The following is a 15,267-nucleotide window of genomic DNA, read 5'->3' as shown; positions in this document are numbered from 1 at the left end:
TAAAAAGTAAATGTCAATGCATTGTTTTATTATTGTTGTATGTAATACTTACAGTACCTTATGCCTCTGATTCTATGCCTACCTACCCTCATATCAATTGAGCATTTATTTCTAGAACACAGTTCCAGTAGCGGGATTGAATGTGAGATTGAATAAGTGCACTCAATAACGTCCACAATGGTTTCGGACACCCAAAAAATGTCTGTTCCCTCAAATAGTGGACAATGAAAAAAACAAACAAATAGAAACATTTTGCATTTAGAAGACCAACTCACTAGCCTGGTTAAAACCAGACCATTCTCAGTAATAACTGAGTTACGGTCTGGCAAAGCTCTATTAATAACTAATTTCCAAAGGGGCGTCACCAACGGACGTCGCTCAAATCCCTCTGGCCACAATTGGATCTAAAACCAATCAGAGCGATCGTCATCGTGTAAAGCCATATGCTGCGTCCCAATTCGCCTGTTACACTACGCCATAAAAGTATGTACTCTTTTTGTGAAGAAAAGGTATTTACTTTTGAATGTGTAGCAAAAAAAGTAGGCAAGCTTTGGGACATACTACTTCGTCATCTTTATCGGACGGATCTGTCGTGTGCATCCTGTAACTTAAAGGGATAGTTCACTTTGAAATACATTTTTGGTATGTTTTAGCTTACCTCAAGGGCATCCAAGATGTAGATGTCTTTTTTTCCGCAGTAGTTTCAATTTTTATATTTTTAGGTCAAACCGTTCTTGTCTGTCAGTCATATAATGCAGGTCTATGGTCATTATCTCAAGGAGCATGCACAGAGTCCAAATTAAATGTCGAAGTGATCTGATCTGACGTGTACGCAGACTGGTGCATAGATATATACACACTAGATGTCGCCTTGTCTACGGCAGTTCATTGGAACGATTCAACGAATGTCTTTAAGGCGACATCTAGTGTATATATCTATGCACCAGTCTGCGTACACGTCAGATCAGATCACTTCGACATGGCTGTGTATAAGAGGTAAAAACGATATAAATACTGTTCGTTTTCTCACACAAACCGCTCGTTTCGTGTCTTAGGCCATCAATGTGTACTTACGATGGGGAATTGTTTAATTTGGACGATGGGTAATTGTTTTAATTTGGACTCTGTGCATGCTCTTTGAGACAGTGACCATCGACCTGCATTATATGACTGACAGACAAGAACGGTTTGACCTAAAAATATCAAAATTGAAACTACTGCGGAAAAAAAGACACCTACATCTTGGATGCCCTTGAGGTAAGCTAAAACATACCAAAAATTAATTTCAAAAGTGAACTATCCCTTTAAACTGCCCTGTCAATCATCTTGTCACAGTTAAAATCCTCTATTAAATCTAATTTAATTTCCTACCGTTTCGGAGAGAAATGTAGTAGCACGTTCATCTGCCAGTGGGTCTTTCATGGAGACTGTCCTCATGTGTTTGCAATTTTAATACAATAATGCATTTAAAAGTTGCTGCGCTCCACCAACGGACGTCGCTCAAATGCCTCTGGGCGCAATTGGATAGACCTAAAACCAATCAGAGCGATCGTCATCGTGTAAAGCCCGCCCCAACGTTTCTGATTGGTGCCGCGATTTCGAGGGATTAGAAATGGGCTTGAATGAGCTCTTTGCCAGACTACTTGCAGAGCAAATCTAAATTTGCTGGAAGTTGTCTGGGTTTTCCCAGGCTACCAACTCACCGTTGTAAATGAAAATCCGGTTGATGTCAGATTGACGTTTACAGATAAGTTTACAGAAAAAATTATACTCAAGTAAAGTACAGATACTCAAAAAGTGTACTTCAAGTAAATGTACTTTGTTACTGTCCACCTCTGTGTATAAATCGCAAATGATCGTAAAATTGTGTGTAAACGGCCCCTAATTAATGTCATTAACATAAAAAAGAGCAGAAGTCAACGTATAAATCCTTGAAATAAATATTGCGAGCGGCAGGAACTGCGTAGCTACGCGTGTTAAGACCAAGACCGTTTTTATGAACGTTCGCGTGGATTTTTGTACGTTTTATAAATGAGGTAGCCTGACTACGACAGACTTCGTACTTCCGCTCAATTTCATTTCGCTTCTGTACTCAGTCTGAGACCGCGTCATAGCTTTCCGTTTTCCTCCGGCCTGAAAACAGCCGGCCAATCAACGAACAGAGGGCGGGCTGATAGCCGTGACGTAGACGCTGATTGTACCGTGGATGCGTAGATTTACTTCACATAATCTGCAAAAGTCGTTCACAGCCATGTTCACTCCGGTATTTCGCTCGATGGTTTTGTTTTCGCATCATACATGTGTTTACAGTGGAAGTTAGATGCGGCTGAGCCGGCGCATAACACACGTCATAACCAAACGTTATGTGATTGGCTTACGGGTAACCAATGATTTTAAGCTTCAGACTAGCGCCCCCAGGCGGTAAAGAAAACGTTTTTCTATTACGGAACTCCAGACTCTCTCTATGAAGCAAAGCGAAGTAGCAGAGTCTGGTATTACCAGGCTATAAATGAGGCCCTAGATCATTTAAAAAGATTAGACGTTGGTATATTGTTTCAATTCTGTACACAATCGTTCTAATTCTATGATAATATTAAAGCCCACACCACAGCTGTAACGACCGAGGAACAATATCATTGCAATTACTTTCAGAATATATATTTTTTCCAGCTGATGAATGAAAGACACTGACAGCCAATCGGAATCCACCAAACTTTAAAGAGCTCGTGCATTTAACTCAGAATTTTCCGTCTTTCCGTATTTTCACTGTTTTACGGTAGGGGGCGCTATTACACATCTTCTGAAAGAGTAGAGAATCTCAAAATCAAAACACAGGCAAAAAAAGGAGCAGAAACCAGCGATAAAAGCAGGGCCTAAAATTAACACTCGCCAAACGCCAAATACGAGTAAAAAATCAATCACCAGTTGGCCGGTAACATTTTTATGAATCCTAACAAATAAAATGTTGTGAGAACATGACCTTGAATAAACGTGAACGATGCTCGGGACAGTTGAGCTGCATCTTCCGCCAATTTAAATATTCAAGCACAAGAAGACATTAAAGGGACCTTAATTACATTCATTTTATGAGCACACACATCCAAAGTGTGCGCCTAGAAAGCTGCATCTCGGGCAAATACTGGTACTCTCTGGTATCTAAAATTTTGGTGACATTACTGCCGGTTTTTGCAAAAACAGTTTCATGGCCATTAAAAAATATTTATGGCGGCTGGCTGGTAAATTTTCTTAAGTTAACAGCCATTGGCAGGTGTTGAAAAAAGTTAGTTTTGGGCCCTGGATAAAACCATTGCTTATGCACGTTGTTTAAAAAAATAAACGCTAACGGGGAAAGAGCTAAAGGTGCAGTTAGCGATCTCTGAGAAACGCTGTTGATATTAAAATCACCAGGGGAAAAAACACGACCCTGTCCAAAAGATCTTGATAGCTCCGCCCCCAAATACACAAACACGCTATGCAACTCAGGCATCTCCCCCCCTAATGAGTCTATACGCCCCTTAATACTGATTGGCTACATGTGTGTTTTGGTGCTCAGGTCTGCTCCACTTTCAACAGCGTTTCTCAGAAATCGCTTTCTGAACCTTTAAAGTGGCAGATGACAAAACGGCAGCGGGAGATTATAATAAACAGAATGTTTAAGTGTGGTGTTGGTAGTGTTTGCTATAGGTATCATTCTTGGTGTGAACGGGCCTTACGTGTCCTACTCAGTATCAGCAGCACATTTAGTAAAAATATCTGACGCACAATAAATATGACACTAGGTTGATTTTTACTGTTGCAGATGGTTAAAAACCATGTAATTCAGTTCTAGATATTCTTAGCAGTGTTCTTTTAGTATTGCTGAGCAATTATAGTTTTTATTAATTTCTAGAATTTGTAATTTTTTTACTTAAAGATTAAGAAATTTTATGTTTTAGCATTTTTTTGTAATGTAGCCTATATATAGTTTTTATTTCAGTTTTATTTATTTATTTGATCAATTTAAGCTAAATTAACTGAAAAATGTTTGCAATCTTGGCAACTAGCTAAAAATAAAATACATTTATTTCATATTTTATTTCAAGTATTTCAGTTATTTCAGATGTTTTTTATGGTTTTAGTCAGCCTATAACCCTGATTCATACCCAATTTCTTTGGATTAATTTTTAAATGAAGTTAAAACCACACACTTTCTCACTTTTGATATAATAAAAATACTTGCAAAAAACACGACAGAAAATGTACAAAAGTTACAATTTATTATTTATAAACATATTCCATAAAACATCTCATTTCAACAATAAAACATTCACTCATACATTTGGACATTTTGTGCAACATTAATACATTTTAAGTGCAAACGAGACATTTATGAAGTATAAAAAACATCAGTCAGAATAACAAAACGGCAAATCATTTTGATTGTTAAAAACAAACGAAATTCAATCAAGTTTCAGTCAAGTCATTGTCGTAAAGTGCAAATGATTTTGATTCCATCAGTAACTCTGAACTTCAGAGGACACAAAATGAGGCACAAATCTGAGACGTTAAAGCGGACGGGAGAGTTTCTGCATGAACCCCTTTAGTTGGCAACTAGCTAAAAGGATACAGTGGCAGTTTTCTCAATCAAAAATAAAACAAACACTGCTACATAAACCCTTTTAGAATGAAATCAAATAATGCAGAGTAGATCAGGTCACTGACAGTGGTCACGGTAGCTTTTCAGACAGGAGATTTGGCAACCGGCACAGTGACGTTCCCAAACAGGAACAGACATAAGATGTGAAACGCAATCTTTAATGGCACCATAGAATCTTCTGAAGTGTGTTCTGATTGTTCTGGAGTGTCAGACATCACTGGGGGTGTGTGTGTGTTTGTTGGGTGTGTTAGGCAGACAGCAGCAGCAGGCCTGTCGCAGCACTCTCTGGATGTGTGTGTTTCTGTAGGCATAGATCAGAGGGTTCAGCAGAGAGTTTCCAGTGACCGGAACCAGCGTGGCGTACGTGTAGAGAGCCGGCGACGACCCGTCGGCCAGAAGCCCGTACAAGGCGAAGGGCATCCAGCAGCTGGCGAACGTGGTGAGGATGAGCGCGAGTGTGTGAACCCGACGGCGCGTGTGTGTGCGAGCGGACGGGAGTGTGTGCCTCTGGAGGGCGATCTGATGCGAGTGGCGAAGCACGACGCTGCAGATTCGGGCGTTCAGCTGCAGCATTACGGCTAAGGTCAGCAGAAAGCCTCCGCATAGAGTCGCCAGGTGCACTCGGGTCAAAGGTCGAAGCACGCTGCAGGATTCTCCATCATGCAAGCAGTTCCAGCCCAACGCAGGTAGAGCTCCTTGAAGACCCGCAAAAGTCCAGCCGACGGCCAGAGCGCAGAGTGTTTGCGTGTTTGTGCGACGCGATCCGTAAGTCAGCGCGCGGTGCAGCGAGAGGAACCGGTCCAGGGTGATTCCCAACAGAGAGAACACCGACGCACTGAGCGCGCTCACCAACAGACCCACACTTCCCAGCTCGAGAGCCTCCGAGTAAACGCACCGACGGGACAGGAAGTGTAGAAGAAGCCCCGCCCCTGCCAGGAAGTCGGCCCACGCCAGGCTGCCGATTAACAGGAACATGGGAGCCCGCAGAGAGGACGAGGAGAAGATGGTGGCCACGACGATGGCGTTCTCACAGCAGATCACGGCTCCTGATACGCACAGGGCCACGTCCCACGGGGTCAACGCTGCCGTGGGCTCCAGGGGTTTAGGGGTCACGTTGGACGAGGTGAGCTCCAGGAGTTGGTCCATCGCCAAGATGACTTCTAAACCCACTTCAGAGTTGTTCAGGGCCATTTCTGTGGGGGAGGGAGAGAAGGGTTAGTCACGCAATCCACAGCGGGGAGACTGTCACATGTTCAGCACTAGAGCTCATGCACTGAGAACCCTGTCCTTGACCCCTGACCTCATCATGACACGCAGAGTAACTGTTAACAACATGCAGAGTCTGCTCGAGATGCTCACAAATGAACACTTTCCTACATTAAAACATTTAGATTTTAATGTAAAAATAATATTGAATTATAATATATGCATGAATTCTGCATTGAAACATATAATATAATATAATATACACTACTACTATATTTTATGCTCACCAAGGCTGCATTTATTTGATCAAAAATAAAGTAAAAACAGAAATACTGTGAAATATTATTATAATTTAAAAGAACTGTTTTCTACTTGAATATATTTTAAAATGTAATTTATTCCTGTGATTCAAAGCTGAATTTTCAGCATCATTACTCCAGTCTTCAGTGTCACATGACCCTTCAGAAATCATTCTAATATGATAATTTGCTGCTATAAAAAAAATTCTTATTATTATCAAAGTAGCCTAATTATTTTTTGTGGACAGCATGGTACATTTCCCTAAAATTATAAAAGTCTTTGATGTCAGCTATATTATATAAAATAATATAATAAAATATTAATATTTCTTATACATTTTTGTATCTGTATATTGGGTACATTAAAGGTATAGCGGAGGATGTTTTACTTCCTGGTGGGTAGTCTAAACTATTGGTCCTCCTAATTGTCAATCATTCTGGTGAATCAATCAAACTTTTCAAAAAGTGGAGAGGGCGGGTCTTATCTAAAATTTGGAAAGATCCTCCGCTATACCTTTAATATATACCCAATATATATGTTACATTTTATGTTTGTTTGTTTTTTTCACTGCATATTGCATTATTTTAGTGTTACCTTGGTATTGTTGGTAACATTTTACATTTACATTATTCATGGAAAGGCTGATTTTAAACTTGAGGCCCTATTTCCATATAATCCATCTATTTCAAAGCAATGTTTCCCATCCTCTTTGCAGCTAAATCTAACAAAAACTGAAATCTTTTTCTCTCACATGACACACGAGTCATTATTTCAGTAGGTTTTGTAGGTTTATAATAAACTGAAATATTTTCAAGTCTATCCCCTGAATCCTGTGGGGTTACACGCGCGCGCGCATGGGAATCACCGTTTTGAAGTTCAAGCTGATTGGTTTAACATACACGGTTATGTAAAATACACAAGCACCAATGCAATCCTGTAATAATAATGCATTCAATAATCTCGCTGTATTTTCACAGTGGCATTTCTGAAAACACAGCTAGTCAACTAAAATGTAACAATGTTTCACATAGTAGATAAAGATGCATAAAACACACTTACGGAGGAAGATTGCAAAGCGGACACTTCTTCACGCCAGCATCCAGCAGAAATCTGAGCTCGAGCCGCCAGTGAATAACAGGGATCCGCTGAGACGCGTGAAAATCCAGGTCTTGTGAAGAAGATATGTGGCTCTTCTGGCGAAGCTCAGCTGTGCTCGGTGTTTCCAGCGCTTCTGTATAACACTCGGCTCCGGTGGGCAGAGAGCTATACCCTCACTGAGTCCCCCATGACGTCAGTTACGATGATGACGGGCGATTCTGCCCCGGTTGACCAATCAGGAGACTCGCAGGCACACCAGCCTCTGTCGTAGCTTTTTTCATTCATAAAAATACCGCAGTTTTTCACCCCGCCCACTGCGACGGCGGGAGAGAGAGAGAGAGAGGGAGGGAGAGAGAAAGGACAGAGAGTAATCAATTGGCCTTGTTAAAGGCAGCCCTTGCGTGAACCAAAAGACACAGTCAGGGTTTTCTTAAAAATCTTTAAATATTACAACTAGTTGACTAACACACACAGCACAGCACAGCACACATAATGCACGCAGCAAGGGTGTGTTTTGCATGCGCGTGTCCGAGTAAGTGTGATGGAGAGTGAGTGTGAGAGTGAGTCACTGCTGTCCATGGTGCTGAAAAACTTGATGGTGACGTCAGTTGTGCCGCACTATTGGGGTGCGTGACACGATTATTGCTTTCATAAAATCCCATGTGTTCATCTATATAACCTTGACTAAGCTAAATGTATCATGTCGCATGCACGTACGCACACAGCTGCCTAATTGAACATTTATTATAATATGCTGCTGTTCGGATGCCTGAAGGTTATACAGCTGAGCTATGACATAATTTCCCTGCAGATGAAGGAGATTATGGCGCTTCCCGGCAGATTCGGCGCGTGGGCGTCGCAGTGCTCGCGTGGCTCTGCATGTCAATGAAGCGAGTGGGCGCGCGCTACAAAACGGGGAAACTCTCCTGTTCTCTATAAAAGGGCTTCCGGTGGTCACCAGCTGGAGGAATTCAAGGGAACACTTTTATTTTACAGTGTCCTTGTTACATGTTACATGCACTTACCATAGTAATAACAGTAAGCTATGCATAATTACATGCAACTAACCCTCAACCAAATCCTAATCCTACCATAACCCTATAGTAAGTACATGTAGTTGCTTAATATTACTCAGTACTTAAATATATAATTACACTGTAACAATGACCCCTTAAAATAAAGTAGAACCCACTTAAGATACTGACTGGTGATGATACATACTGAATGATCTGTCAAGCAAACCTGTTTTTAAGAAATGCTATGATTGACTATACCCTGTTTGCGGGAAACATCCAGCTGTGCTGTGGAACATGATAGCTGCTTTCTTACTGGTTTAAGCTGGAAATTAGCTGGCACTGTTTAAAACATAAATTGGTTGGCTACCTTAAGCTGTTATGGAATGTATTTTTATCTTTTGGTCATCGACTAAGCCAAGATTAGGCCTTAGTTCAATTAGGATATTCCTATAAACATGCCTTAGAAAAAAACATTTCTGCTGTGCATCTTGAGACAAAACAATGGCATTGACATATTTTAAAGACAATGGCATTTACATATTTTAAGATGTCAGTGCAAGTTGCCTTCAGTTATAAACAGCCTAGTTTAAGCCTTGTCTGTGAAACCGGGAGTATGTATTATAGCTGGTTTGTTGGCACAATATAGTCTACAAGTTTACACCAGCTTATTACTAGGTTAGACCAGCTATAAATTAGTTACACTGAAAAAAAAATATATAATAACAAATACATCAGAATTAACAAAATCTAATATTATTTGAAATCACCGAATCAACCGAAATACATTAGAATACACCAACAAGACTAACAACTGCAGCATGTCCTAAACACAGCGAACAGTTTTCCAGGATTTCCTTCTGGGTGCACCTTTAGTGTTCGCTTTATCAAACCTGTACAAATCCGTTTAGTAACAATCTACGTAATGAGCAATAAAGCATCATTGGCCTAATGAGCTTCATGTGTCAGTCTGCAGCGAGCACACACACAGCAGAAGCTCATTCATGAGAGGAATAGAAGAGTACAGACACTATTTAACATTCTAGCGTTGTATCTCCTTGTCCTCGGTTTCGGCGGGAAGTCTGTGTGTGTGTGTGTGTGTGTGTGTGTGTGTGGTGGGGGGTGTACTGCGGAATTTCTCCCAGTTACCTAATATCTGCAGAGCGCATGCGCGGCTTTATCTCTGCACCTTTAGTTCTCCCAAGAGGAGGACGCCCACTCTCTCTCTGTCTCTCTCTCTCTGTCTCTCTCTCTCTCTCTCTGTCTCTCTCTCTCTCTGTCTCTCTCTCTCTCTCGCCCTGTTTCTCTCTCTCTCTCTCTCTCTCTCTCTCTCGCCCTGTTTCTCTCTCTCTCTCTCTCTCTCTCGCTCTCTCTCTTGCCCTGTCTCTCTCTCTCTCTCTTTCTCACTCTCTCTCTCTCTCTGTCTCTCTATTCACACAACTTGGTTTACAGAGTGATTGTGAGATTCTCAGTGGGTTTTAATTGAACGGTGGGTTTGCACAAATGCTGACCTGATGTGCAAAGATCCCAGATGTGTGAGATGATGTGCACTGATAGTGGCGACTGCTTCCTCCTACATAAGCATGACCTCCTGCACCTACACATTCATGACATCATCACCTCCTCTGCTGAGTTCATGAAGTTGTGACTGTAATGATCATCCTGGAGGACGGTGAGGATGCAGAGGGATAGAGAAAGGGGAACTTGTTACGTAACTGAGTCAAAGTCTCCGTCTCTCCGACTCTGAGCCATGTCCTTCCACACAGAAAAAAAAAAAAAAAATCGGACTAAAATACTTTTAAAAAATACACCAAATATATGTTGCAAAAAAGTATACCGTTTGCTTAAACCTTCAAATGCCAAAATATATAACAAAATGCACTTCAGGGGGTAAAAAAATATAGAGATACAACAATGCAATATTTCTCATCAATACCAATAACCGATAATTCAGAATGATATCTGTAGATACCAACAGTTTGATTTTCTTAAGGAAAAAAAATCTCTCCCAACCGTAAATTATACAGGGAACCCTCTCATTTGGTACATTAATATAATATTATAGCTATTATATGCAAATGCTATTTATTTTCTGATATAATAATTACACTAATAAAAGAAAAGTTTGTATACAACTCAGTTGCACATGAGGTAGTTTTAAACACTTGTCATCATGACAAATTTATTCAAACATACATAATTAACAGCAAATACCCTCCTCTAGTGTTTTTAGTTTACTAATGAACTGTGAATATTGGATAATTTGACACGTCTTTCCACGCCCTGTTGATTGACACGATATAATCAGCTGATGGCCAATAAATAATTGCTTTTATCGGCCGACATATACATATATATTGGACAGTATAAATAGAAATAGAATTAAAATATACTCAAAAATGGCCAAAAAATACATTTAAGTAACTAAAACTTATTGAAAATAAAATATATTTATGTTAAAATCTACATTAGCCATATATTTTGGCCATTTTTGTATATTTTGAAACATATAAATACTGAGACATTCCTGTTGACCATCATTTGTGTTTTTTTCTTTTCCCTTTTGGTCTGTGTTTGTGTGTTATATTAAATATATAAATAGGCCATAGGCATCCACACAGTGTTTTACCCTTACGCTACAAATTACAACTGTATCCCCAAAGCTTTTCTGGGCCCCCAGAGAGATAGACGGACAGAAAGGAGGGGGACAGAACCAGTATGGACCTGAATCTGTCGGGTGGGGTGGGACACATTTCTGCACTCTGCTTGTGAAAAGGCAAAATTTCTTCAGTGGTGTGGATATCAAGACATGGTCATTTGCCATTTGGTTGCCATGTTACCTGTCTCACATTACACACCTTCCAGTCCCTGTGCATGACGTCAACACACACACACACACACACACACACAAACTCCTCACAGTTCACAACGACCTCTCATCTGGAGGACACAGACATTTAGGACTGGATGTTAGCTTGACAAGGCACGTGTGCGTTTATGACTCCTACTCTTTAAGTTTTTAGTTTTAGGCTTTTTCTGGGGTGAGGAAAAGTTATTTGTGTGTTTCTCAGTTCTTAGTTTCTTAGTTCATCAGGTTTTCACTTTCAACCTGTTGGCTTGTTCAGCTGAGTAAGTCTGACTATAAGTTAGACTGATTCATTATTATAGGTGGAATCATTGTCGATTTGTCGAGGATGAGGTGTGTGTCGGCCGCACTCTGTGGGATTGTACTTGTAACGCAGGTTATTATAACCAATTCACAACAATCAGGTACGTGTAGAAGTTTGTATATGTATGCTGAAGAATCTTAACTTTAAATATCGTTTTCCCTTAAATATCTTTTGATCCGTGAATTATCTTTCTCTGATGTCTCTCAGCCATGACATCCAATTGCAACTTTGATTAAACTTTTATTTTAATCATTATATTTATAAGAAATGAACTAGAAGTGTTAGTAATAGCTTAAAATAGTATTTTTAAAACAATACTCTAATCTTTGTAATTTTTGAGATTGCAGAGTTTTGCTCAAATTTAGTCACTAAGCCTTTATAAAATAAAAAAAAGTCTGTTTTGTTCAGTTGCATTTGAGTGTTTACTGCTGAATGAGACTCAAAATGATTAAGAGATTGTTTTTTAGCAATTAGCATGTCTTGCTTAATTGATAACATTTCTAACTTCCCTCTCAAACGTAAGGGCCTGGTTTCACAGACAGGGTTTAGATTAAGCCAGGATTAGGCCTTAGTTCAATATGCCTTAAATACAACATTACTGGTGTGCATCTTGAGACAAAACAATAGCACTGACATGTTTTAGGATCAGTGCAAGTTGCTTTCAGTTAAAACATGCGTTAAGCCTTAAGCCTTGTCTGTGAAACCAGGGGATGAAGTGTTATGTGAGCAGGTGAGAATATAAGCTTACATCTTTTATCTCTTGATGGATTGCCAGATGATTCGGCCACTGGGGACTGTTCTCAGTTTGACTCGTGTGATGGCTGCATCAGCGGAGACCCGGCCCTCAACCTGACTCGATGTGTCTGGCAAAGCTGTAATGACGGTAAAAGAACACATGTCGCATATGAGTTTGAATGTATTCTCTGGTGCAATGTCTCTGTTGTTTATGCACACATACATACAGAGGATCCCAGTGACGGACATGCGATCCGAGCCACGGAGAGCGAGCTCAGGAACAACCCGGTGAATTATTGAAACGCAGGCAGTTACAGCTGCCGTCCACACAGACATCAGACTCAGTAAATAATTCAACACCATTATCCACCCTCCTGGAAATAAGTGTAAGGGAGACATAAAGAGGGAGAGAGGGAGAGATGTTCAACAAGAAGTAGCATCTTTTAGTCTATTCATGCTCTGTTGCCAAGGCAACCATTTCTGTAACACAGTCTCTTTCTCTCTCTCATTTAGACCCATATCTAAAATACAACTATAGGCTTACATGCTGCCTATACTCACCCAGCTTTACGCAAACACAACTTAACAATTTAAAGGGATAGTTCGCCCAAAATGCAAATTCTGTCATCATTTACTTGTTTTAAACCTGTATGAGTTTCTTCTGCTGAAAACAAAAAGAAGATATTTTGAATAATGTCTGTAACCAAACAGTTGATGGTCCCCATTGACTTCCATAGTATTTATTTATTTATTTTTCTTCCATGGCCTACTATGGAAGTCAATGGGATCATCAGCTGTTTGGTTACAGACATTCCTCAAAATATCTTCTTTTGTGTTCAGCCAAAAAAAAAAAAAAGAAACTCATACTGGTTTGGAATAACTTGAGGGTAAGTAATGACAAAATAATTTTTTTTGGGTGAACTATCCCTTTAAGGACGTGTTTTAGGGTAGTGCTGCCCATTGGACAAAGCATAACGGCCAACCTTGATAACCAATCACATTACAGCCTTGACGTCATTGAATTTCTCTCAGAGTTGTGCGACAGTCAATCACTGTTTGCGGATGCCATAGAAATTAATGAGAAATGCCGCAAATGGAGTCATACCTGTCGCAAAATAGTCCGCAACTTATCTTATACAATAGCATTTTTTCTGCGTAAACTCTTAAAATAGATCAATCCAAAACGAATGTTTAATGGCAAACATGTTGAAGCTGTTTTCCTACAAAAGCAGGTTGTTAAGTGTAGCAAAGCCTCTCCTCCATTGACATCCATTAAAAAAGAAGAAGTCGTCCTCTGGCCTCCTTCCCTGTGTACTGTATATTTGCTAACTTCGTAGGCTTGCCTTAAAGTGTAAAAAATGTGTTTAATTTTCAGGAAATGACACAAGATGCATGTCTGACACTGAAGACTCTGGAGGCTGCTCTGTCTACAATGAGACCGGCATGTGTCAAAGTGAGCAACAAACTGATAATCACAACCTGCGTGGTACATTTGCAAATGAATGTTTTATAAAAGGAGTGTGTTGATATGTATGTTTTGTCTATTATAGCAGCAGATGGTGGGTCCGCCGATGGTGGAGGCAAAGGTTAGGCATTTCATTTTCCTTGTATATATCCTCACATGTCTATGTTTTTGTTGTTTACTGAATTCTCTTTTTCATTCTCTGTCTTTACACACTCTCACACACAGATACCACGAGCCCTGAGTTCTCTCAAGCATCATTTGACCTGTCCAGCTTCATTGGGGGAATCATCCTGGTGTTGGTGTTGCAAGCTGGGGCTTTTTTTGCCATGCGCTTCCTCAAAACGAAAGACAGCACCTATGAAACTATGTGAGCAATATCATATGCATTTATTAAGTGAAATTTTGTCCTTCAATATTTAATGCAGTGTGTAGGGCATGCACATGCAGAGTGATTTGTTCTGTAGATCAGTAACTGTTTTCTCCTTCTCTTACAGTGATCAACCTCAGTGAGAAAAGGAGTCGTGAATGAGAGAGGAAATTACAAAACAAAACATAAAGAGAAGCAGATATTCAAGGGAATCGATGTTGCATTAGCGAGAAGTCTATAGACACTGGTTTCTCTTTTTGATGGTCCTAAAACATTATTAACCTTTTAAATGCTTTGGTTAAAATTATCACCAGTTCTTGAATGACAAAAACTATATTTGTGTGTGTATATAAGAGAGAAATGTGGAAAGAAAACAATATAGACGTGATATGAGAAATACATTAGAGGATTATTCACATTTGAATGTAGGTTTATGATGGTGTGTGTTCATATATGTTTAAGGTGATTTAAATCTCTTTGGTTTGGCTCCGTTTCTGTTTGTTATATTGATTTGAAAGATTGTTGAACTATTCTGTTTCATATTTTGATTAATTAATTGCATGCCCTTTTATTTGCTTTTTATTAAATGTTATGTTTTGTAGTTAGTCACCTGGACTCATGTAGCACTGAGTTTATTATTCCTTTATGAATAATGACGCAATAAAGTATATAGACTCTGGGATGTTATACAGCATTAATCCTATAGGTGTCAGTAGAATGCAGTTATTAACCAACACAAGATATTGGGGAAGATTTTGGACCCTATTCTCCCTTTCTGACAATCCTAGGTAAAGTCCCGATTATCTTGATGATTCTACAGATTATTTGATCAGATCTTCCTGTGGTGTGAGGTGTGTAAAGAGTGGCTGAATCTTCTCAGAAGAACATCCCTCAACTTAAGCACCTGTATGAGTTTCTTTCTTCTGTTGAACACAAAAGAAGATATTTCGAAGAATGTTGGTAATCAAACATTTGACGGGTAGCCATTCAAAATATCTCCTTTTGTGTTCAACAGAAGAAAGAAACTCATAAAGGTTTGGAACAACATGAGGGTGAGTAAATGATGACAGGATCTTCATTTTTGGGTGAACTATCCCTTTAAGCTGCTCCTTGTTGACCTCCAATACTATTAAGGATATTAATGAGCCAGGATTATGCATTATTAATAAAACACTGTGTGTTTTTGACAATATCTGAAATGGTCCTCCAGCTATTTTCTCTTTAATCCACTTTCAACATAAATTTCACCAGCCTACTTTAATTTTACAACCCCCTCA

The 15,267-nt window shown here is 39.6% G+C and overlaps 2 protein-coding genes and 1 long non-coding RNA gene across 4 annotated transcripts in view; 1 reads left to right on the top strand and 2 right to left on the bottom strand.

The window, feature by feature from the left end:
• Nucleotides 1-15,267, bottom strand: part of LOC309511010 — a 295,833-nt gene that overhangs the window by 199,935 nt on the left and 80,631 nt on the right. The gene's annotated exons all lie outside the window — the stretch shown is intronic.
• Nucleotides 613-15,209, top strand: cd164l2 (CD164 sialomucin-like 2). 2 transcript variants are annotated; one of them, XM_082186021.1, is made up of 8 exons: nucleotides 613-805; nucleotides 969-1,257; nucleotides 11,422-11,523; nucleotides 12,199-12,306; nucleotides 13,534-13,611; nucleotides 13,709-13,744; nucleotides 13,849-13,990; nucleotides 14,118-15,209. In XM_082186021.1, exons 3-8 carry the CDS (start codon nucleotides 11,448-11,450, stop codon nucleotides 14,131-14,133), a joined length of 456 nt encoding a protein of 151 aa, XP_082042147.1. In that variant the 5' UTR covers nucleotides 613-805; nucleotides 969-1,257; nucleotides 11,422-11,447; the 3' UTR covers nucleotides 14,134-15,209. The 2 variants fall into 2 exon arrangements, with proteins under 2 accessions (XP_082042147.1, XP_082042148.1); XM_082186022.1 differs by lacking the exons at nucleotides 613-805; nucleotides 969-1,257 and having other exon boundaries at nucleotides 10,821-11,523.
• On the bottom strand, nucleotides 4,150-8,740 carry gpr3 (G protein-coupled receptor 3). Its single transcript, XM_082185963.1, has 2 exons — nucleotides 7,202-8,740; nucleotides 4,150-5,829 (listed from the first exon to the last, which is right to left on the bottom strand). The coding sequence occupies exon 2, from the start codon at nucleotides 5,825-5,827 to the stop codon at nucleotides 4,844-4,846; it is 984 nt and encodes a 327-aa protein (XP_082042089.1). The 5' UTR covers nucleotides 5,828-5,829; nucleotides 7,202-8,740; the 3' UTR covers nucleotides 4,150-4,843.

This window comes from Leuciscus leuciscus, assembly GCF_965113295.1.
Source record: "Leuciscus leuciscus genome assembly, chromosome: 12".
Taxonomy (NCBI): domain Eukaryota; kingdom Metazoa; phylum Chordata; class Actinopteri; order Cypriniformes; family Leuciscidae; genus Leuciscus; species Leuciscus leuciscus.
Note: the sequence above shows the minus strand (reverse complement) of the source record. Positions and strands in the feature narration are given on the sequence as shown.

Bases quoted from the DNA above. Each gene is read 5' to 3' on its own strand.
- gpr3 (XM_082185963.1), bottom strand. From the start codon at position 5,827: ATGGCCCTGAACAACTCTGAAGTGGGTTTAGAAGTCATCTTGGCGATG.
- cd164l2 (XM_082186021.1), top strand. From the start codon at position 11,448: ATGAGGTGTGTGTCGGCCGCACTCTGTGGGATTGTACTTGTAACGCAG. The intron at 11,524-12,198 runs GTACGTGTAGAA...ATGGATTGCCAG, and splicing joins AACCAATTCACAACAATCAG to ATGATTCGGCCACTGGGGAC. The intron at 13,612-13,708 runs GTGAGCAACAAA...TGTCTATTATAG, and splicing joins TGAGACCGGCATGTGTCAAA to CAGCAGATGGTGGGTCCGCC.